The sequence below is a fragment of the Protopterus annectens genome, chromosome 1.part2, assembly GCF_019279795.1.
Source record: "Protopterus annectens isolate FY-2018-M chromosome 1.part2, PAN1.0, whole genome shotgun sequence".
Taxonomy (NCBI): Eukaryota; Metazoa; Chordata; order Ceratodontiformes; family Protopteridae; genus Protopterus; species Protopterus annectens.
In genome coordinates this window covers 953,002,078-953,025,562 of record NC_056727.1, presented here as the reverse complement: position 1 = coordinate 953,025,562, position 23,485 = coordinate 953,002,078, and the positions used below count along the sequence as shown (strand labels likewise).

The 23,485-nt window shown below is 38.6% G+C and overlaps 1 protein-coding gene across 1 annotated transcript in view; it reads right to left on the bottom strand.

Moving 5' to 3' along the window:
* LOC122792184 (microtubule-actin cross-linking factor 1-like) overlaps positions 1 to 23,485 on the bottom strand; it is a gene marked incomplete in the record, with an annotated part of 3,579,694 nt that overhangs the window by 2,328,191 nt on the left and 1,228,018 nt on the right. The window contains 1 exon segment of the mRNA XM_044059907.1: positions 19,193 to 19,354. Coding sequence (XP_043915842.1) covers positions 19,193 to 19,354 — 162 coding nt within the window.

Genomic DNA, 23,485 nt, shown 5'->3' with positions numbered 1-23,485 from the left:
GTGAAAAAGTAAATTTCCAGCAGGACTCTAGCTGAAACTTCAGGTATGCAGAAACATGAGCTTGCACTGAATACAGCATTGTGAACATTGCACAATACTTTTCTGACAAGTGGGTATTAAAAAGCATACAAAAAGCCTTCTAAAACATTCTGAATAAAGGCTGTAATCCTTAGCACCTCCCACCATTTTTTGTTTCCTATGTGGTTGGAGGTCTGCAAGAATGAATGAATAAATGACCTTACAGGAGGTTTGGTGGTCTTGGGTATGGAATAGTGGCAAAAAAAACAATGGTGTGGCAGGCTAAATGGCTATAGAAAGAAGATGGCAATCAGTCCGAGTACCTTACTCTTCACTAAGGTTGGCTAGAGGAAACCAGGCTCAAGCGTGGGAAGGGAAAGAGAGGCCACAGCAAATGATTTTTCCAGGAAGTATTCATTCAAATGTTCAGAAATCTACCACAGCAATAAAATCCCAGATGTGGTCCTCTGCAGTTCAGATGGAATACAGGAAGTACAGGTTAAAGAATCACTGGAAATGAGTGCCGATGCATTACTAAAGTTCAATATCAGAGAAAAAGCAGTGGGAAGAAAGGCCACAAATGCGGGTTTAAGATTAAAGGGAAATCAATTACAGGGAACTGGAGAAGATGGCAGAAGGGGAAACAAGAGAGTGGAAAGGCAGAAAGGGATGAATAAACTGTGGTACAGATTAAAACAGGAATGGCCTTGAGGAGGTAAGGACAGAGAGAAAACAGAAAGAGAGGAGAAGTAGTCTGCACTGGTTAACCAACAGGATATAAATGACTATAATAAACAAATACAGGAGCTAAAGGAAGTGGAAAGTTCAAAGGTGGAGGAGAAGAACAGTATGATCAAGCTGGAGCATGTCTGGTGGGTAACACAAGCAGGTTAAGTTTGAGAGCAGAAATAGAAATCTCAAGAAACAGCATAGCAGAATTTTCACAAACTACGGACAGGAAAAAAGGAAACAGTATAAGCAATCAAGCTTATGGCAGACAGAACAATGGAGTTAAGGAATGCTAAGCATCTGAATAAATTGCCTGATTTTTACTGGGGAAAACGGGTAGGCTGCCATACCTTAAAGGAGAAAGAAATAACGGGAAGTGGTGTTACCAGAAGTCAGGGTCACAGAAGAACAGGACATGCCAAGTGAAACTGATGTTCAAAGTCCAGACACAACTGCAGAGGATCTTCAACAGCCTGGCTAGATCTTTAACAAGTCATCAGCAAGATGTGAAGTACATCAGAATTAGTGGTGCTCATATATGGGGAAGGCAGGGAAACCCCTAGAATTAAAGACAAGTCAAACTTAGGGATATGCTAGTGTGTTGTTCTAGGATAACAAGTGGCAAAAAGCCAACCAGAATGAGCTTGCACTTTAGATTTTGACAAGCCAAGCTAGTACATTTTTTTGTAAATGAGTGACAAAATAAAATGTCATTAAGTCCTAGGTTTAAAAGGCCTATATGCAAAGATATTGTCACCACTCTATGCCCTGAACAACTGTGTGTATTTTAATTTCCCATCTTATTATAACATTATACGGAGTCAGGGATTGGAGAAAATAGTTGTCTTTTATATGTTAACACCATGCCTAGGATTTGGGAAAGCCAAGCATCCAAGATTGGATACAGACTTGCACCTCATTTACTTTTTTGGAAGATATGCTCCAAGGGAATAAGGTTAGCACCTGGAAAGATTTTCAAAATAAAATGAGATAAAATGATGGATAGATTTATATCTAGCAGACTGGTGGTCTATCTAGTTAAAATGAAACTTTTCACATTAGGAATAAAGGACAGCCCAGGGCTAGTAAGGTGGATACTGGAAGCTCCTAACAAAAAATGCTTAATAAGTAACAGCTATCCAATTTTGATCAATCAGGGTCAGGAAGACATAGTGATCCTCAGTAAAACCTGGGAAAAAGATGTTCATCTGGAGAAAGATTGGTGAGAAAGAATCATTCTGAATCCTAGATATCCCAGCATTTCTAAGAAATACCATATTTTTTGGCAATACATATACAATTTTTTCTGTACTCCACAGATGCTCTCCAGAATGTTCCTGGCATATGTCCCAACCTGTGGAAGTGCAGGATAACACACAAAGGAAGTTGGCTACACACATTTGTACAATGCAGCAGTTTTAAAAAGAGGGTATTTTCCGTTATTGGGGCAACAGGTCTAATGAGCACTTCAACTAAGAAGTTGACAGTGTGGTTAAAATGTGTTGTATAAGATTGGAGGAATTAATATGATACAAGTATTATTTACCATGGGTATTGTTTTTTAAAACAATCCTTACTGTACGTGTGACAGGTCATTGTGAAACAGCGAGGGACTGTTATCTCTAAGGCTTAAAATGCGATACACTTGACAGGTACATTTATTGCAGTAAAATTTGTTCAGTGGTTGCATCAAGTTGTTTGTTTTCTTCTTGAAAACGCTTTAGGTCCTCCAGACGGCAATCCTTGTGGTCAGTGTTATCATTAAACTCATTTTTAAGACAACGCCATCATACAATTTTAGCATATAGTAGGATGGACGTAAATTATATCCCTAGAAAGTCTCTGCTTCACCCAGCTGTCATTCCCCTATGAGTAAGTAGTTGGAACAGTCAAATCCTGTTTTTCCAGTTGTGAAAGGTGTCATACTGTGGCAGCTTGCAGAAACCACATTTAGTTTGTTTTGTTGACTGAGCTGAGGCTTTTTTTGAGGGTGGTCTTCAGTAGGAGTTGTGAATAGGTCTGGTTGGTAGAGCAGAGGATTGTGGGGCATGACATAGTATTCTATAAACTACTTTTTAATAAAATATGAAAGTGTTCCTCTTTCTGACCCTTTGTTGTGACTTTAAAGCTTAATAATATGGTTGTAATACTCGGAAGGTTGAAAAGCATGCTGATAACTATATAAACCTAAGCAATTCGGCACAGTTAAACAAGGGTAGTCTTTCAAAACAACTACTTCAGGGCTAACCGTTGTGCGATCATTGCATGTTGCCTCTATAATGGAAAAGTACCAAAAAGAGAGAGAGCTCTCTACAAAAAAAAAAAAGAAAAGGGTACTACAAAAATGAGCTCTCTGATTAATCATTATAGTGATCAAGAAACATGCTCACCTATGAGGGATCTGGGGATTCCCCCTTGAAATTGTAAGCTGAAGCTGTAGATCTTGAGACCAAGTTCAACAGTGCATTGCTTTTTTTTAATAATACATTTTCTAGATTTAGAGCATTTTAAAAATAGAATAAGTACTGGTTTTTACTTTGCTCAGATTACTTTTTCTTGACAATATTATTCATTTTATCTGGATTATGTATTTATTATAAGTTTCCTTGGTTGTCAGGATTGTATTAGTAATCAGATCTGTTGAAAGTTGCCATTGATGCGTTATCAATTGTTCTACTGTTATTAATAATTTAAGTTGATGTTAAAAAAATAAATAAACAGCTGATTTCATATACCGTGACTTCAACAAGGCGTTCAATTCCATGTTGTAAAGAAAGCTAATAAGCAAGCTAGCAGATACAAGAATGTGGGAGAAGTGAAATTCAATAACTGCCCAAAATGGTCACATAAGCAGAGCCAATGGTGTAGTGATTAAGGGTATCCTATGTCATCAGCTCATGACTATGGGATATTGCAAGGGTAAGTTTCATTGATCATGCAGCAACCATGTTGTTTTTATACTGGACATACTAAGAAACAGGAAAAACTGGGTCATCTTATCAGTATAAAATACTATTTTTTTCCTGTTGCTGCCGTAACTTGCCCATGCAGACAACATCCAGACATGGGCTCCTTATTAACACATGATTAAAATAGGAGTTTCGAACAAGTGCCAAATGCCAACAGAAAGCACAATAGGATTAACTATGAAGTACTTCAGAGATTCCATCTTGTGTCCTTAGCTGTTTAATGATTCACCATCATACACCAGTACTGACATTCTTGTTTTGCATAACCTATACTAATCATACAGAGATAGGAAAAAAAAAAAATCACATCTGGACTAGTGGATGGTGTTTAAGAACGCTGTCGTAAGAAGACAGCCAGATCATTACTGTCCAGCAATATCAAGAAACCTAAGCCCATGACATTGTTAACAATGGGTGACAGGGTGTAGTGCTGTGGAGCTCCTCAGCCTGGGAATAATTAGGATCCATTCCAATACCGGAATGGCCTCTGTCTAGGGAATGAAGACAGGACCTCAGGCTGCTGCTTCCATAGCAGAAGATGATTACAGTGATCATGAGCTGGGTTACAAAGTATCCTTATAGCTACCGGGATGAGGGTCCCCCCTCTGAGGCATCTCTTGCCTACATGGCTGATACTTGGCACAGAAAGAATGTTGTAAGATAAGAAGTTGTTTGAGATGCTTCAAATATGCAAGCCCACTGGTTTTATGGCCTTCTACAGAAGTCTGTTTCATACAAACCTGGAATATAGAAGCACGCTCTGGCCACCATCAATTAGACAACACATACTGAAGGTCAAATACAGCAAATAAATGTTAACAAAAAAGCTGGATGTAACACAGGACAACGTTACCAGTAAAGACAAAGGAAACAGTGAGTTCTCCTTGAGCTACAGAAAAAAAAATAATGGATAACTTTTAAGATGAAGTGTGTATCAGCTGTTTCTACTTGAATGTCTTAGCCTCAAAATCAAAGATCAGAAGAAAAAAATCTTAAGCTGATAAAAACATTAAATGCACTTCTTGGACTTCTGAGAGAGTAGTGGGAGTCAGCAATCCTTTGCCCTCAGTTACTCTGGACAGAACTAGTTTGGTTGCTTTGGGCAACCAACCACTTTGCTAAAAAAAGTAATACATTTGGTATGGTAGGAAAGCATTTAGCACTTAATCTCTGCCTGCAATCTGTTTGATTCAATAGTAACAGTGGAGAAAATGTACAGTAAGGGAAGCCAAACTACGAATGGCCATGTGAAAATTAAATCAGTGAACTGCAAAATAGAAGGTAAACTTCAATATCAAAAATGTAATGTTAATAATTTAAATTAAACATGCCGGTAGACCGTGAGTTAGAGGAACTACACTGGGCAGGACAGATCAGGAGAAGGAACATAGTGTAGTAGCAATTGGCACTACTGACTCAAGATACAGTCAAGAAAGATGTAGCAACAGCAAAGTGGTTAGTGCACTACACCCTGCGCGGAGAATCACCTAGATGTACTACCCCCCATTCTACAATTCAATGCTAACATCCCAATTTGAGTACTGTGTGTACTTGCACAATTTTGTATTATGTGAACATATTAGAATGTTCAGGACACTACGGTCTAAAAATAAGGAAGTAAACCGGGGACTTTTTCTTGCTGCATAAGATCGTTTCTGTGTGTGTAGGTTATACAGCAGGCAGAACAGAACAAGGAGGAGGTCATCTCAAGAGAAAACAAATATCAGATACAAAATGAGAGAATCCGCCTCAGCCTGGACTCAAAAAAGAACATTTTCACAGAAAAAAATGGAATAACCTGCCTAAACAGCTAATTATTGCTAAGAAAGTCCAGGATAAACTGAGCAGAGAGGGGAGGAGAGGAGAACCTGTACCATAGGACTGCCTACATCATTTCAGCAAATGTAAGACTGTATAATGGTCAGCGGATATCTTGCCGTCAGCTGTCTAGATGCAATCATTCTCAAACTCAAATCTTCAGCAGTAAGCGATAACTAGCGTTACTGCTACAGTGGAACAATTTTGGCAGCAATCTGAAGTTATTAATCTGTATAACTCCTGAGTGATGATCAGCAAAAACATGAATCCCACAGACGTCTGCACCAAACATGGATAAAACTTCCTGCACTGGGTAAGGCCACAACAGGCAAATCTATGCTTGGGGTGGGAAGGGAGACAGAAATAACTGAAGACAGGATAAGAAGGGATTTGCTCATACGTGAAGAAAATATCTAGACTGCAAGGAAATGGGATTCTGGGATGCTGGAACACAAAAAGAAAAACAGTAGGGGCTAGATTTTATAAGCCAACATGAGACAGAAAATAATCTAATGCTGCTATGCTCACGGGGTTACTCACAGAACTCCTTTTCAAGGTTAAAAAAAAGAGGACAAGGAAGCAAATAATTTTAACGGTGGGTATGGAAACATTTTAAACTAAAATCAGTGACTAAGGTTTTTCCTGGTAGGCTTGGCAAAGTTATTTTGCCAAGGTCACAGCTGTGAAAGGGTCAATGTCCCTCCCTTCAAGATGCAATTACTTCAGAGTTAATATTAAGTTCAGGATACAGGGGCAGAGATCCAGTACGAGCTTACAACATACAAAATAATTTAATTTTAAATGGCTGCCACTTTGCACATTTTTAACAAAGGATATGTGTTCTTTGTTTTGACAAATCTGACATTGTTCAACATATTAAGCATATGTTCAAGCATATAAAAAAAAAACAGGTGACAGAAGGTTTAAATGGGAATAGTTCAAAAAAGTGCAAGATGACTTCTTACAAAATTACAGAGATGCAGTAACTTCATCCCATCACATCTGAAGGCTGTCACTATTTTTCATTGATGTGGTGGGTACGTACTCATACCCTGTATTCCACAAATGTCATTTGCAACAACTAAAACTGAAATTATGTGATGACTACTTAGCATGTGCATTTAATAATCTATCATGGTAGTCAACTAGACAACACACATACCTTAAAAAGGAAGGGACATAAGAACTTACTGCTCAAGAAATCTACACTGCCAAACAAGGCAGAAAGATTGAGACATGTTTGGAAAGTACACAGCACAAAAATGCTACAAATGTATGGTATGATAAAACTTGAATAAGCATTTGCACTTTGACAGTTGAAACTTCATCCAGACAAGTTTCATTCGAATGAAGTAAGTGACAATGTTCAGTCTGACACCCCCTAGCAGTCTGTGATTTTTGATCTATAAAGCTAAGAGTTACATTAACACCAGCAAAAACAGAAAAAGTGACCATCCCAAATGTGTATGTTACCTGCAAATTTGAAGTTTCCTCTTATTTAGCATATTCATTTCAAGCAACTACAACGAGGATTATACATTGCCAGCTATTTTGCTAACTTGCAGTTCTTTACAGTAGGACTGTGCAAACCTGTCTCTTCTATCATTTCCCTGAAGTCAGATCAGGTAAGTATTGTTTTGATTAATCTATTTACCTAGCAAAATAGAGAGTAAAAAAAAAAGAATGAATAAATAAAAAATAAAAACGAGGACTTAGAAATGCGGCAATTTCAAAACAGTGCTATGGAAGCACAAAGTAATACATGGTGGAAAACAAGATTATAAAAATAACAGTCTGAAGATACTTAAAATGGGACAAACATACCAACACAGGCTACTTTTAAAACTATGCATCAGGATATGTAGATAATATGCATACATTCACATTATACAACAACCCCCCATTAATATTCAAAAACGTGCACGCTGATTGGTCAGCGTGCACGCTGTAAATCAGAGTTATAGTAATGGAAAAAGGTCCAGTCGCCTGGACTTTTTCCATTACTATAACCTCTTTTTTTACAGCAACGGAGAACGCAAGATCTCCGTTGCGTCACACTGTCTTGCTATGTTAAACGAGTTTAACATAGCAAGACAGCTTTAAAAAAGCAACGGAGATTCTCCGTTGCTTTTTTTTTAAAGCTGTCTCGCTATGTTAAACTCCTTTAACATAGCGAGACAGTTTGTAAAAAGCAATGGAGATCTTGCTTTCTCCATTGCTTTTGCCCACAGCTCTGATGTACTGTGTAGGCATGCGCAGTACATCAGAACTGCCGCAGAATACCAGACAGCTGCGGAAGGGCAGCAATGAGGCATTATATAATGCCATTATTTAAGAAAAGTAAATATTTTTTTTTTCTTAAATAATGTCATTGTATAATAGCAATAACCCACTTCTGGGTGTGGGTAATGCTGAATTTACCCATGGTTGGCTTTGTTTGGCCATTCGGGCTTCATCCTCGTGACCAAACCACACCAACCGTGGGTAAATCCAGCATTACCCACACCCAGGTGTGAGTTATTGCTATAATAACCACAACTCTAAAGCCAAAATTTCCTCTCAGATGTGCCCCAGACTTGTTCAAAGTCATATTGCCCATAAATGGAACTGGTCAAGTTAACTAATCTCTGGGGGACATTGCTTCCTGATACCTATCACTAGAATTAATGAAGTAATAGCAGTACAACATTTATAGCAAGCTCCTAGCGGTATGCCTGAAGCAGGAAAACACAGCTGTGCAAAATGTTAATAAGCATGGGATACCTTTACTAAAAGGACTCTTGCAGCAGTACAACAAATGGACTGCTACTTAAAACTTTAGTTATTTGTTCAGGCTTTTTCTAACACACAGATTCTCCAATAGGATGCTAATAGCCACCTCTGGAATATGTTTTTCCAGCATCGCCTAACACATGACCGATATAAAACCAGTAATGCATGGCATCATCTTCAGTTCTAGCAACAAACTTTTAACTAGTAGTTAAGTTGCAATAACTGAAAACTATAATGTTATGTTTGTAAATAGAAACATGCTAACTGCATACAGTTAAAATAAGTAAGGTATATAAAAGTACATCAAAAGTCAAATCCAACACGCAGATAGCATTCCTACTATAGTAAGATTCTATCCCTCAATGACCATGTGCTGGTGACGTGCTCAGAAAACATCATCAGCCTTTTTTTTTTCTCAAACAGAATACCAAGCAGTCTTAAAAGATTAACACAGAGCGGTGGACAGCTACAAAAGATTTTATTTCTTATTTTACTTGTATACATTAGTTAACCAGCTAAGTCTACTATGTGCAAGTGCCTCATTTTAGGTGTGATGTAAGAGCACTGTCTGGTTTACTGACTTGCTGAAAGTCGCACAACTCGCAGGTGGACATTAACAGATTCAAACACAGGACTACAGGATGAAGTTCATTACCTTCTTATAGCCTTCTGAACTACCACACAATACTTCCTTGGAGTATTTCCCTAACAAACCTTGTTCTGCTTCTAAATTGGGCAATTAGGTTGCAGTGTTAAGTGAATGTATGGAAAGGAGCCCATACAACCTCATGTATGTCTAGTACAAACATATTCTTAAATGGGTCTAGCAATATTGTTCAAAAGCCATATGACCAACCTCCATTACTGGCCAAGGTAAAATGGTCAAAACCAAACACCAAACCCCTTCCTATGCAGGATACACGTGTCTTCTAAACCAATCCTACTTATTATCAACTCAAAGGTTGCTTCACCTTGGGGGGACAGGAAAAGTTTAGCAATAACTATTTGCTTTGGACAATAGTGCAGCCTGGCGCTTTTGTGTTCAGGTAAATAGCAGATCCCCTTAAAATGCAAAGCCTTAGTGGACACTACTTCTAAAAGAAGGTGAAGTGACAGTTTTATTTTTTTTACTTTGATCCCTAGTGACCTGGAAGTCTCTCTCCTGCCCAGTTGATTAATTTTTCCCCCAAAGGTGAGAGCTCAATGGCCTGTTTGATCTTTCCATGGGAGAGGACTGAGTGGTGCATCATTCCTGCTTGGCAAACCATGGATAGCAGTACCCCTGTGGGTCATGATGTACGTAGATGGGAGGAAGAAAGTATAGAAGGCACAGCAGAAATGTTACTGTGCAGCAACTAGACAAATGCTAATGAACTAGGAGGAGGCTAATGATACTTTGTGCTTTTGAATCATTGCCAACTTAGCATATTTAAAGGTCTCACTCTTATTCTAACTATACTATGTTCCATCAAACTGTCCAAGTCTTAAAGGGCATCTGTAGAAAAACTTAAAGTTTTGGTTCAGAGTCAGGGAAAATGGTAATACTGAATCAATGGACATGACTGATTTCCAATTGCATCTACATGTTTCAACCCCCTACTACCACAGTCAGAGCTTTTAAAAAGGGTAGTTATTAATGTATTTTTATACATAATTTAATTTTTTTTTTTTTTTTAAGAAATATGGGTGCAAGTTAACCAACAAAGAATGAAGCTCTACATAGGCTAACTAAAAACAAACCGTTTTTACAGTGGTAGACAAATGGAGTAGGATGATTGTTTAAAATAGGGAGGACTATGCTAATTAAGCTAAGTCGCAAATGGACAATGAGATCTATTACTCTAACTTGTGTTGCCCCTTGATCCAATGCACAGCTTCAAACAATAAACTGATTGATTTTTGAATAAAATCATGGGCAAAGGTATTTATTTAAACTGTGCATACAATTAAACTGTCTTGACCCATGACTACAGATGTTTTATCTGTTGCCCAAAGAATGTAAATCACATCTCCCCACTCATAAATCCCACAGTTTCTGGGAGTTCTGTAACTGAAGCCAGAGTTTTTAGAGATGTGATTCAAGCCACTAGTGGTTCATATCTGAGTGAGAATGCACAACACTACTGATTTTCTAAAGTTAACGACTGATATTCAATTGGGTAATGTAAATTTCTTCAGCACCTTAGACATCAAATCCCTTTATACCTGCATTCCACGTGGAGCTAGCTTATGTGCCATTTACCACTGGTTGGAAGTAACTGCCATGTATAACCCAGATTTTAAAAGAGTTTCTTTTGTAACTTGCTATTTACTTAAGTTTGCTTACTGGGCAAGTGCCCTCATCAAAAAAGGACAATTTAAAAGCACAGCCTGAGTGAATAAAAACATTCACAAACAGTAAAAACATAAGTACAAAGAATAAGAAACACTGCATTTATATATAGAGGAAATGTACAATTATTAGCAGCCACAATCTGGCTAAAGGGTGGACAAAGGAGAGCTCTGTGTCAACAAATCCCTCCAGGTTTCTGATGACTGTGCCTGTTCTGAAAGGGCATCATTAATGTGATAGAAGAGAGGATACCACACTACACTTAGGCCTTTAGATTGAGACTATGATCCAGACACCATTTATTTGTGTAAGATGTACCTTTTTGTAGAATATGGAAGTCTTCAAGGGAGATCACAGTGACTCCAAATTTACAGTCTTCAGCAAAACTGGTTATCCAGAGGCCTTCAACATCATATTTGACATCAGAAAACTAAATATCAAATGGGTGAGGCCCCAGTACTAAACCCTGAGGGACACTGCTAATAATGAGCCTTTTAGGGGTGTGTATCCCAATCTTAACTCATTGGGTTCTGGTCTGTGAGCCAATTTCCTATCCATTGGGTAATGTGGGAGTATACATTTATCTATCTATCTATTTATTTATTTATATTTGTTGATCGGGAGTGTCCGACTGGACGTAGGTCCATTTTCAGCGGAGGCCCGGGGAGAAAAGCTCCACAGTTAAAATAAACAGACAGTAGTTACATTGGATTACATAGCGATTAACAATTTACATAGCAATTACTTACAACATATTTACAGATGAAGAACATAGTACATCAGTAGACAACTAGAATCTTTATCTGTGAAGTACATAACAGACATTAACAAATGTTAAAATAGATAAGTTCATCTATGATGCCAGAGTGAAGAATGGAATTGATTGCTTTGGCTAGGTCAAGGTAAGATGTATGCATCTGACTTTCCCTCAAAAATCCTTGGTGCCTTCATCACAACATAAAAAGAAACTGATGGCATGACAGATAATCTCAGATTAAGTCCTCTTCTCTGGAACAGAGTTCACCTTCACATTAAACAATGTAATTCCCTTGTTTTCTTCAAAAACAACCTGGATGAGTGGATTTATGTTCTCTGTTTCATCACACAGACTCTTATGGAAAGGGATAGCAAAGTACTGTGGAACTGTAGTGGTTAGGCTATGAACGATTTGCCTGACTGATCACCTCGTAACAATCTCTGAGCCTATTAACGCCTGTACATTTATGATGAAGGGGAGAAATCTTAGTATCTCTGATATATGGCAAAGGTACCTTGCTTCTGTTATTTAGTATGCAGGGGTGATATCCGAGGCACTTTTTGGCTATACAAGCAATAATAAAATTGGCTTTCAGTTTACTTCAAGGTCAGAACTTTTCAATTATAATTTCCAGATTCATCTGTGATGAAAAGTGGTACATGAAACTGCTGCTACATTGCATTACAGAAAGTCTTTCTCCAAACATTCTCTGTTTGCCTGCAGTTGCTATCTGAGAGACAAAGACATCTCCAAATCCAAGTTTATACATCATAAGCATAAGTGCTCTGATGTTAATTATTCTGAGATCCGGTACAGTAACATGATCCAAAATTCTGGGCACAGGGGCTATACTAGTAAAATGAGGTATGACTTTATTCAACAAAGAGTACCTATGGACATCTAGGAGACTTTTGTTTATAACAACAATAACAAATCTCATTGATGTGATGGGGACATGAGATTTGTTACCACATAAGGGAGAAATTCTTTTAAAATAAAAAATGTTACTGCCCAGCAAGGGAAAAGATGTAGATCATATTTCTGTGAAGCTTACTAGTGATATATACTTTTCGTATAGGTAAGAAAATGTCAAACTTTTCCAAATAAAAAAAGCTGCTGAGCAATTCAAATAAGTAGACAATGTTACAGGATGTAAGCTTTGTGGTAAATGTTCCCTTTGTAAATGTGCATGCAGGACAAAATGTTTTACTCTTCGTAATGCATCCCAGGTGTTACATAAATGGCAACTGACTACCTGCTCTAGTAAGTGGGTCATTTTCATGGTCAAATACATTTATGGTGCCTTCTATACTGGAAATACCTCTAGGGTACTAAAACATTGTATTTCAGAGTATCTTGGTAGCCTGAGATGCCAAATGACAACTAATGTCCTATATAAACACACACACACAAGTTCAACCTATTATATTTTTTCCCTTTGTGGATATTGACAGAATGACTAGACAGGGACCGTATGTACTTGTTCAGTATTCTATGCTACATAGCAAGGAGAAAAAATGGGCGGCAGTTTGGAGAGACTAACTCTATGTACTCCATTTTCGTACTTCTAGAGTATTTATGCAAAAATACATGCAAGTTTATGAACTTCTATTTCACTGCTTTTTCTCCCAGTATTCATATCCGCTACAACAGTAATGCGGGTGTTACATGACATACAAACATGCTATACTACTGTAACATTTACACCTTCAGCACTAGAAGGTAGCAGTCAGCCACTTTGCATTGTTTTGTTCATTCTTGTGTGTTTCATTTTTACACTAAACATGGGGATTGTTACATTACAAAGCAAAGGGGCCACTTCATGTTCTGGTAATACATCTTTCAATTGGAAGTTTCTAACACACTAATTTTTGTAAATCTTATTTAAATCACAAATTTGGTGACATTCTTACTAGATGATGAAAGCTTTTAGCTTAAACTGGTTCTGTATTGGTCTTGTGTGTTGTGTGCGTACTGCATAATGCTACAGTTTCCTTTTGGACATTTTGGCTGTCATTACTCTACCCAGAACAGGTCTGATTCCTTGCAACAGTGGTGGTTAGGTTTTCGCTTTAACCCTGACTTGCCACTGCTCAGCATGTTTAATTTCAACCATTTTAATACTGTTTCATCAGAAATTTTTTACCGTAACCTTTATTGTCTTTCTCAATTATATGTTATACTTTTACTTTCTTTGTGAGATTTTTACCTTGGCTGTGTCTGAAATGTTCAGCCTTGATCATTGCACTACAGCAGTACACAAAAGGTAGGTGGGCAGACAGAGCAAGAGATACGATAGACAGATGGGACTTGGTGTGGAGTGGGCCTCAGCAAGGGTATGCCATCCAACTCTAAGGGACAACCTCAAAGAAGGCCCTGGCTTCCTGTGCAGCCAGTGCCACCAGGGATTCTAACACAATGTGCACCCTGCCCTCCTCTCTGAGAAAGACGTACAAACACTGTCTTGTCATTCTTATCCCTCCTTGTAACACAGTGTGTGCCCCTACCCTATTCTCTGAGAAAGTGTACAAGCACTGTCTTGTCATCCACCCTCCTCTCTGAGAAAGGAGTACAAGCACTGTCTTGTCATTCTTATCCCTCCTTGTAACACAGTGTGTGCCCTACCCTACCTCTCTGAGAAAGTGTACAACCACTGTCTTATTCTTATTCCTCCCCTGTCAACTCCTAGGCTGTCAATCATACCCATGCCACCTGAAAGGTAGTCAGGAAGGCATTTTTTATGTCATGGAAGAGAATAGCATCATGGGTTTTGGATGCTGTTTACTTAAGCAGCCACACAGGTATTTGTATTGTACTGTAGCACCATCAGTGGTGAAACTGAAGAACTATTACTAAATGTTAATCCTGCAATTCCTATACAACTACCCAGCATACACAGCCTTGTGCCAAATCAGGAAGTCCATGGTCAAAGACTTCTTTCACAAACATCAGTTAATAAAAGCAATTTCAGCTTAAGTTCATATGGGTGTTAAAGCTTCACAGTTGCATTCTGAACTACAATTTCTCTTTACACAGCTGTATAGCTTATTTAATGATACTGAAGTTGCTGTGAAAAAGTGCTAAAAACCCATGCACAGTGGTCTGAGAGTTCCTGTCCTTCCCCCATGCAAATAACAAAGTGCTTTTTTTACCTTATCAAAAATATAACACTCAAATCTTATGAATATTTTTAATGTTCTTTTTGCCCTTGCTGACCACCAAGCCTCCCTTACAGGTAAGAATGATTTGCCCTCCCCTCCTGGCTATTCCACAGTGAGAGCAAGAGTGGACCTGGAAGACCATCACACAGGCAAGCATTAGTGGTGGTTTGTGACTTTTTGCTGGCTTAGTAGCTAATGTTGGCTTTGTGAAAAACTACAGCCTTTGTAGCACAGCTGAAAAGAATCCTTGCACATCTCTGTACAATCCCTGGGTATTCCCTCCCTTTATGTAATTACACTCATGACTCTGTGTAGGCTCTACACCCACAGTTATTAAATGGATACGCTTCGAGCATTGATAACTACTTAATCACGGACATGGCAAACTTGCAATGAACATAGCCTCCGTATCATGTGCCTCCAAGTAATTTAGTCTCACTGCTGTTTCATTAACTCAGGTAGTGCTATCTTTAGCTTTACTATCTCTATAAAAAAATAATATTTTATGGGTAGCATTTTTAGCAGTTAGCTTTATAAATAAAAGTAATTTCATTTCTGCACTTTACAGACTTAATACATTCCATATAAGCTAAGGTTCTGACAGTATGAGCATAAATTCTCAGCACAGCAGTTTCATTTTGTTTTTCATGGATCCATTTATTAATTTGGTCAATACATAAATGCTTACCCAAAATATGATTTCCATTCCCTCAGTACCCTTGTCTTAATTATATTAAACCTACTGTGTTTCTCTGGATGCAGATTCTTAAGGAGAATAACAATAGCCATACAGAAAATTATATTCATAAATTTGCAGAAAGTATTCTAAGAACTAAGCCAACATGGAAATGGAGTAAGGAAATTCTGCTAATAAAATGGCTGCAATTAGGTGTACAGGGATTAGGCAAGAGTGGGACTGAATTTACTAGAGAAAACTGACAAAAGAACCAGGGTATAGGGAGCAAATAATTTCAAGGGGAAAGGTAATAGAATGGGAAGAGGTCAGGAATACATTTGGACTGCAGGGTAGAGACTACCTTCCCCATCAAGGACTGATAACAGAGTACAGGCAAAGTGAAAGGAATAGGGGGACCTAAGTGAAAGACTAGTAGAGTTTCTAGTTGAATCTAGAACTGAAGCTGCTGTTAAAAAAAGAGATAATTAGTAGAATGTATAAAATATTTCATGATAATGTATAGAAATCAAACAGAAGAGGTTAGAAAGGATTGGGAAGAGAGACTGGATGAGCAATTCACAATAAACAATGGGAGGATATATGTATGGCTCCCCAATATGCAACAAAGTCTAGAAGATTTAGGCTTTTTGCTTGGAAGTGTTTGCACAGGTATTTGTATAGCCCATGCAAATTACAAAGAATTTTTGTTCAGTTAGATTGCAAACGATGGATATGTGATGGAGAAGAAAGAGGTAATTGGGAACATATTTTGGGGGAGTGTAATGAGTTGATAGAGTTTACTTTAAACATTTCTCCACAGGCTATGTGATAAGCTGAGACATTCCAAAGTGCCAGGTTAAAGCCAGACTGGACAAGAATGATTTCCCTGTACAGTACTCATATGAAGAACTTAAAGTAGCCATGAGACATAGAGGGCAACTAAGTTTGTGTGTGTGTGTGTGTGTGTGTGTGTGTGTGTGTGTGTGTGTGTGTGTGTGTGTGTGTGTGTGTGTGTGTGTGTGTGTGTGTGTGTGTGTGTGTGTGTGTGTGTGTGTGTGTGTGTGTGTGTGTGTGTGTGTGTGAGTGTGAGTGTGTGTGTGATTTAAACTAGGCTAATATTTCTGTTTGTAGTATGAGAGATAAAGTGCATGTGTGTTGCTTTGTGAAAGAGAAGGGGTGTGTGTTGCTGTGTGAGAGCAGAGAGAAGGTAGCTATGTAGGGGTGTATTAACATAATTCTCAACTGTCCAGATTTAGCCTCACAGTTTTGGTCTGGTTTTCATACAATTTGTGGTTTTCTGGCAAATCAGTGAGGATTGAAGTCACTAAATAATGATATATGAGTTTCAGACTTCATATCCTTCAGAAAATGCACACAAATACAAATCCTGTTATTCTAGCAAGTTAAAAAGGGCAATATTTAAAATCGAACCTTATTTTTGGGCCACAGTATCCCATTATTTCATACTTTGCCCAGAGTTCTTGCACTAAGAGGTTGAGAGAATGCTCACCTCTCAACTGTCCAGATTTTTCCCTCATATTTTTGGCTTATTCCTCATAAAATTTGTGATTTTCTGGCAAATCAATGAAGATTGAAATAACTAAATAATGCCAGACATTTGAGTTTCAGACTTCAGAAAATACATGGAAAGACAAATGCTGTTATTCTAGCAACTTTCTAAGTCTATAAGCGCAATATTTAAAATCTGTCTGGAGGAGGTAGGCAGTTACAACCTATAAATGCTATTTGTATGCCTTTTCTGATTAACCAGGCATTCGTTTATCCAGCTTAAGGTCCAGTCCCAGCAAGACTGGATAAGAGGGAAGTCTACTGTAAGTAACATCTATTTCAGTCAGTAGCTTATTTATTGGGTTTTCATTTTGACATTACTTGTAAACACTGACGTATTTTAATGCTGCTGTTACAGTATGTGCATTATGAGCCCCTAGCTTATTTGTCAGATTTTCCAAGTCTACAATGTAAATCCATTTATTACATATAGATGTAACACCTTTATTAACATTTTACATTGCATACATTTAAATAATGCACCATTCCCTGTAAGCTAAGCAAAACACAGTTCTGCGAAAAATATGTGTTGTTCCTTTAAGATGTGACATTTTATTTAACTAGAAGGGAGAACCTTCACACTTGGTAAAGAGTGATGCTGTGAAAGTAGGACACTGTTAAGATTATTTTGGAAAACAATCTGCATGCTATCCCCTAGGGAGGAGTATGTAAAAATTACGAGCCCTCCTTAGTCTGTAATAAAACCTTTACAATGTCACCTGGCTAATACATATAGTTTGTGTGTGTGTGTGTTTCTGTCTGGATGACACCCTCCATGTCTAATAATTAGCACTCAGATTTGATGTACAAATCAGCAACTCCTTACATATAACAGCATAGGCATGCACATACCACAAATGTATACAACAAACATTTGAAATGACAGGTAGAAACACGTTACAAGGAATTCATTCCAATGTAAAGAAAAAAATGTAATAAAAGTTATCTGGCTACGATATGCTTATTCTGCAGTTTATCTAGCTACACCACATATACAAGTCCACTTCCTACAGAAGTGATTTTTAATGCAAGATTGCCTGATATGCACCATAGAGAAGGGGGGATGTTTCAGAGCTTATTTGTGCATGGATGTCTACTGGTGTTTGCATTTGTAGATGTAGAAATATGGCACTTAAAGTCAAACTCAGTTGAGTGCAACTGTTAAGGTGCAGTCATCATGATTAATTACAGGTACTAAGATGCAACTGAGTTGGTAATGAGGAAGTAATCCATTCAAATACGGCTACTCTTTAGATCATACAAATGGATTTAGAACTAAACCTGGTTAACAAAAAGACATAGAATTGCAAAAAGCTAACAGTAATGAATGCCCCATTAAAGTACCAATGTATTGCATAGCATTATTGCATCAAAACTGCAGAATATTTATACAAGTGTACCACAATGGTAACAAGTATGGCTTTGTAAAAAAAAAAAAAAAAAAAACAGAAAGCAAGTTTGTCAATGTTAGGCCATTAAAACCCCTGCAGTTTATGAACCTAACATATGCTCAGACACATGCAAGTACAATGTTATACTAGCATTTTGAAGTCTTAATGTTCACACCTTGTAGCTGTAGAATGTCACAACTCTAGCGGTTTATAGTCATCTTTACAGACCTAAACATTTTTTGAAAAGCAGGTTAAAAAAAGCCAAAGCAAATACAGGAATACTAAGTTCTGTTTAAAAAGTATAAGGAGATGTTTTTCAGGTAAAACTGTCCTCTACACAGACACAAGTCAAAACTTTTTTACATCAATACATAAAATACATTATAATGCAAAATATACAAACGTACAGTTTTCCCTAAATTTTCACAGACAACTTTTCATATCTTGGAATCCATACAGTCCGAACATCCAGTATGAGGAGCTTTCCATACATGACTGGTTAATACACTAAACACTAGCCTAAACAATATCTAAGAATCCACGAGGACTCAAGAGCTAAATCAGGAGATGGAAACACGGAGCAGGGCAGGTACAATCAACATGCACAGAAAATCTCATCTCCATAATGACCTTCAGGTTTGAGATTTTATTTCTGGTCCTTGCACTTGTTGAAACTTTCTCTCTTCTCCTTCTTATCCCACACATACTTCTTACAGCTCCCCACAGTCAACGTTTCCACTGTTACTCTTAACAGTTAAGTAATGCCTTACTCTCCTTTGTTTCCTTCTGCAAGTTACGCTTTCCTGAATAAAGCAAATGTCATATGACTTACAGTACACTATCACACAGGGATTACTTGTGTGTGGCTTTCATTGGGAGACGCAGAATTGTACAAGCATGACATTTAACAGGTAGGCTAATATTCTTACTACCTGGCCAAATCTGATTGCACAATACTACTGCCACAAACGAGGCATTCTGTACTTGACATCATACTCACGAGGAATGACTCTTCTTTTGCTGCAATGTTGGGATTATTGTCACTCCAGTCATAGGCCAGCTCTTCTTCTTCCCTTTCGTTGAGCCAGATGAGTTCCACAGTAGCGTGTGACACAAACTTGTGCAGGCTGTTCAAGTGGCGGAGACGTAAACTAGATGTTTCCTTAAAATAAAAAAGAAACAAATTTATGAGGCACAGCTTTCTTACAAACTAGATTTCATAGGCCAGTTTCAGCAGAACTAACAAAATAAATAGAACTTTTTAAATTCATGTTGATGCATACTAATAAATCAAAAACAATATCCTATGTAAAACCAAAAGAAGACACTCAAACACGTGCTGTAATAACACCAAAACTTTGTATCACTGTGCACACATGGCAATCAAAAGCAGGACACACTTTATCAAACCACAAATTTTAAGCACTTTCATCCATTTCTCTTCAGGATTAAATCAGAAAATGGTGTGAATGGCATGGATCAGCCTGTCTCCAGCTGCTGGAGGGATTTCCTCAGGGCGGAGAGGGACTACAGTTCCGAAGTCTGCCCTCTCAGATTTGGTATACTTTCCTTCTCTGGAGGGGATCTGCATTGGCAGATATGGAGAGAATAATGTCTGCTTCAGCAAGTCAGTTGGTTCCTTCCCTCTTGAACAGCAAAACTCTGGCACATTTTCATTCAGAACCTTAACCACTGCCTCCAGCAGGACACCGAATACCAAAGCCTCAGGTTTTCCAGAAAGGTTCCCCCTCTTCTTCAGATACCTCCCCAGACCACCCCACTGAGGAGGTCCCTACGAAGAAGTGCAAGAGGAAGCACTTGGATTCTCTGGAAGAATTTATCACAGAAGACACGGACTTTGATGAGGGCAAAGGATCCCCAAGTTCACCTCCTGATGATGTTTCATTTGGAGACATCCTAGACATCATTAAACAGAGAGGGGACTGGAAGTCCACCGATCCTTCGTCTGAGGAATCTGTGTACCTGCAGACCTTTGGTATGCACCCACGTACTTTCTGGGTAACTCTGCCCACCGATGAGCTCATTGAGTTGACCTCTTGGCAGGCATGGAAAGCCTCTGATTTCACTGAACTGACCCCCATAGACCAGTTAAAATTATCACTGCCCCCAAGGATAAGCCATTCTGGACAAAAGGTTTGCCTCTGGATGCCACAGTCGTGGCAGAAGCCACAAAAAAGGAACTAGCAGAAGAAACTTCCACTAGTCATCCTCCAAACAAGGAGTCTCAGATGATGGACAGACTTGGGAAGTAAGTTTGTGTGTCAAAGACTTTTGCCTTATGGTCCTTGAACTACCTGGCACATTTCACCAGACTACAGAGGGATATGATTAAGGAGCTTTCAGCTACCCTCTCAGGAGATATTTCTGAAGAGGTTTGTTAGTCTGTTACCTCTCAGCTGACCACCCTAAATTCAATTTCTAGTTCTTCCATTAGGCTCATTTTGCATGAAGCCAAAGGAACGACCAAGAGCAGTGGGTTCAGCTGTTACCATAAGGAGATACGCCTGGATTTTGTGGAGCCCTTTAACTCTTTTTTATCAATGCTCCTCTTAACGGCACATCCTTGTTTGGCCCTAAAGTTAAAGACACACTGAAAAGGTGTGAGAAAGATGGGAAAACCCTTTCTCCTGTGGGCATATGTTTTTCCACACCACAAAGATACTTCTCAAGGAATCAACACAGTGGTGGAAAAATGTGGTTCAGGAAACTCCAAGGGTCTTTCTCAGGGCACACGTGGTCGTGGTTCTCCCAGGAAAAGATGAGGAAACTCTAATGGAAGACACCACCCTCATGGCACAGGGGGCCCACAAAACCAAGGGTACCCAGACTCTTTCTTTGGTAAACCCCTTCAGTGCTCCTGAAAGGAGACCTGATTGTCCTGCTCTGGAGACAGTCACTTTTCCATGCATCAGAGAGCCTGGCCATAGAAAACATCCGATACATGGGTGCAGAGGACAATATCCAGAGGTTATAGTATACAATTTTCCCTTCCTCTGTCAACTTACAAAAAAAAAATCACAGATTTTCCACCCACTCAAAGGGAACACGTAGCACTACAAATTTAAAAGTTGCTAGAAAAAAAAAGAGTTAATCCAGGAGGTCCCACCAGACCACAGTCTCTCCAGAATTTACTCAAGGTTCTTTTTAGTGCCAAAAAAGACAGGGGACTGCAGACTGACTTTGGATCTCAGCAATCTAAACAAATCAGTTCAGCAAACCAAATTGCGGATGGTCACGGTTCAGTCCATTCTTCCTTTTTTTGAACAAGGTGACTGGATGTGCTCAATAGACCTTCAGGAGGCATACTATCACAATCATGCACAGATGATTCAGAAGGTTCTTGTGCTCCCGGCTGGGAACCAGTCACCACCAATTCAGGTTACTGCCCCTTGGTCTCACTACAGCCTTCATGGTGTTCCCCAAGTGCATGGCAGTAGTAGCAACTCATTTGAGTTTGCAAGGATTCCGGGTGCTTTCATATTTGGACAACTGGCTCATCACTGCCATGAACAGACAATGAATTCTAGAGGCAAAGTTCTCCAAACATGGTCTTTAATGGGCATGACCATAAATTATGAAAAATCTCACCTAGAACCAGCACAAACACTGGATTTTATAGAGGCTTCTTTAAACACAAAGACCGCAATTGCCTCCCTCCCCCCACAAAGACTGGAGACAATCCAGTTTCAAGTCAGGAGAATAATCAACAGCAATAAAGTACCAGCAAGATTAGTTCTTCAGGCACTGGGGTCCATGGCAGCATCAATAACACTTGTTTCCTTGGTCAGATTTCACATGAGAATTTTACAACGGCTGCTTGCAACACAATGGTTCATACTTTACCAAACAATGACAATGGCAATTATGATCACCAGTGTCTGCAAAAGAGATCTTACATGGTGGATTCAATTGGATCAAATTTTACAGTCATCCTTTCATTCCTCCTCATGCCAAGGCCACAGTGACCACGGATGCTTCCCAGTTGGAGGGGGGGATTGTCTGGGAAGGATGGTCCAATGCACTTGGTCCTCAGTAGAGGCCAATTTGTACATCAACGTCCTAGAGATTAGAGCAGTGCCTTTAGCATTACAGGCCTTCCAAGATGCTCTTCCCTCAAGGACAATCACAATTAAAATGGACAACCTGTCAGTAGTTTGTTACATCAACAACGAGGAACCAGATCCTACCCATTGTGTCAATAAGCTCTCAGAGTGTGGCAATGGGTGATCTCATCCACCCGTTTTCTCATAGCAACGCACATTCTGGGGAATTCCAATGTGATAGCAGACAAATTGTGCAGATGCATAGTTTTACCTCACAAATGGTCCCTCAATCAGAAGGTGCTGGAAAGGATATTCCAAAGATGGGGCCAGCCATGCTGCAACCTGTTTGTCTCTCCCCTAAATAACATTTATATATAATAATAATAATAAATAATAATAATCCTAAGGCAAACACTCCACCAGGCAGCAATGACACCAATGTAGTCTAGTTGAACTTTTATTTAGCGCTTTTGTCAGGTAAAATGACTTCTTCAGAATACAGCCTATTTAAAAACCACAGTTTAAATAATACCCCTTGTCCAATCACTACAATATGCATTACATAATTTCCCTCATTTTATATCATTAATATTAATGCATACAAAATTGTATTAAAATATACATATAAAAACGATCCAAAAGTTTTAAATTAAAACATTAGTACAGATACTAATACATATAAATATCCAACTGTAAAACTTATAGATCCATGTATAATTCAAAACATGAACATAGATTTGAGTTTTAACAAAGGGCACAAGGAAATCTTGGCATTTAACCCTGGGGCCTGGTAAGCATTTAATTTTATTTGCCACTTTAATTCCAAATATTCCAAAAAATCCTCTACTGGTCCCCCTCGTGGACCCAAATCAACCTGTTCTACCACAAAGAATCTAAACCCATGCTGAGGGTGACTACTGATATGTTTATAAAGGGCATTTTTTTTGTTTAATATCATAAAGGTGTTGATAGATTCTCAGTCTAAGTGCATTCTTTGTTTTTCCCACATAGTAACTCTCACATGAGTCACATAGTGCCACATATACAACCCCTTTACTATAACAATAATGCTTTTTCCCTGTTTTTATACTTCCAAAATTCTTAATCTTAATGCTCACAGATTCCATCATGTAAGGGCACTGGGGGCATCTTCACACCTACAACTCCCGCCTAGCTGCCCAAAATGCTTGTTTTTCCTTTCTAATAGTCCTTTTAATGAGGTGTCTTTC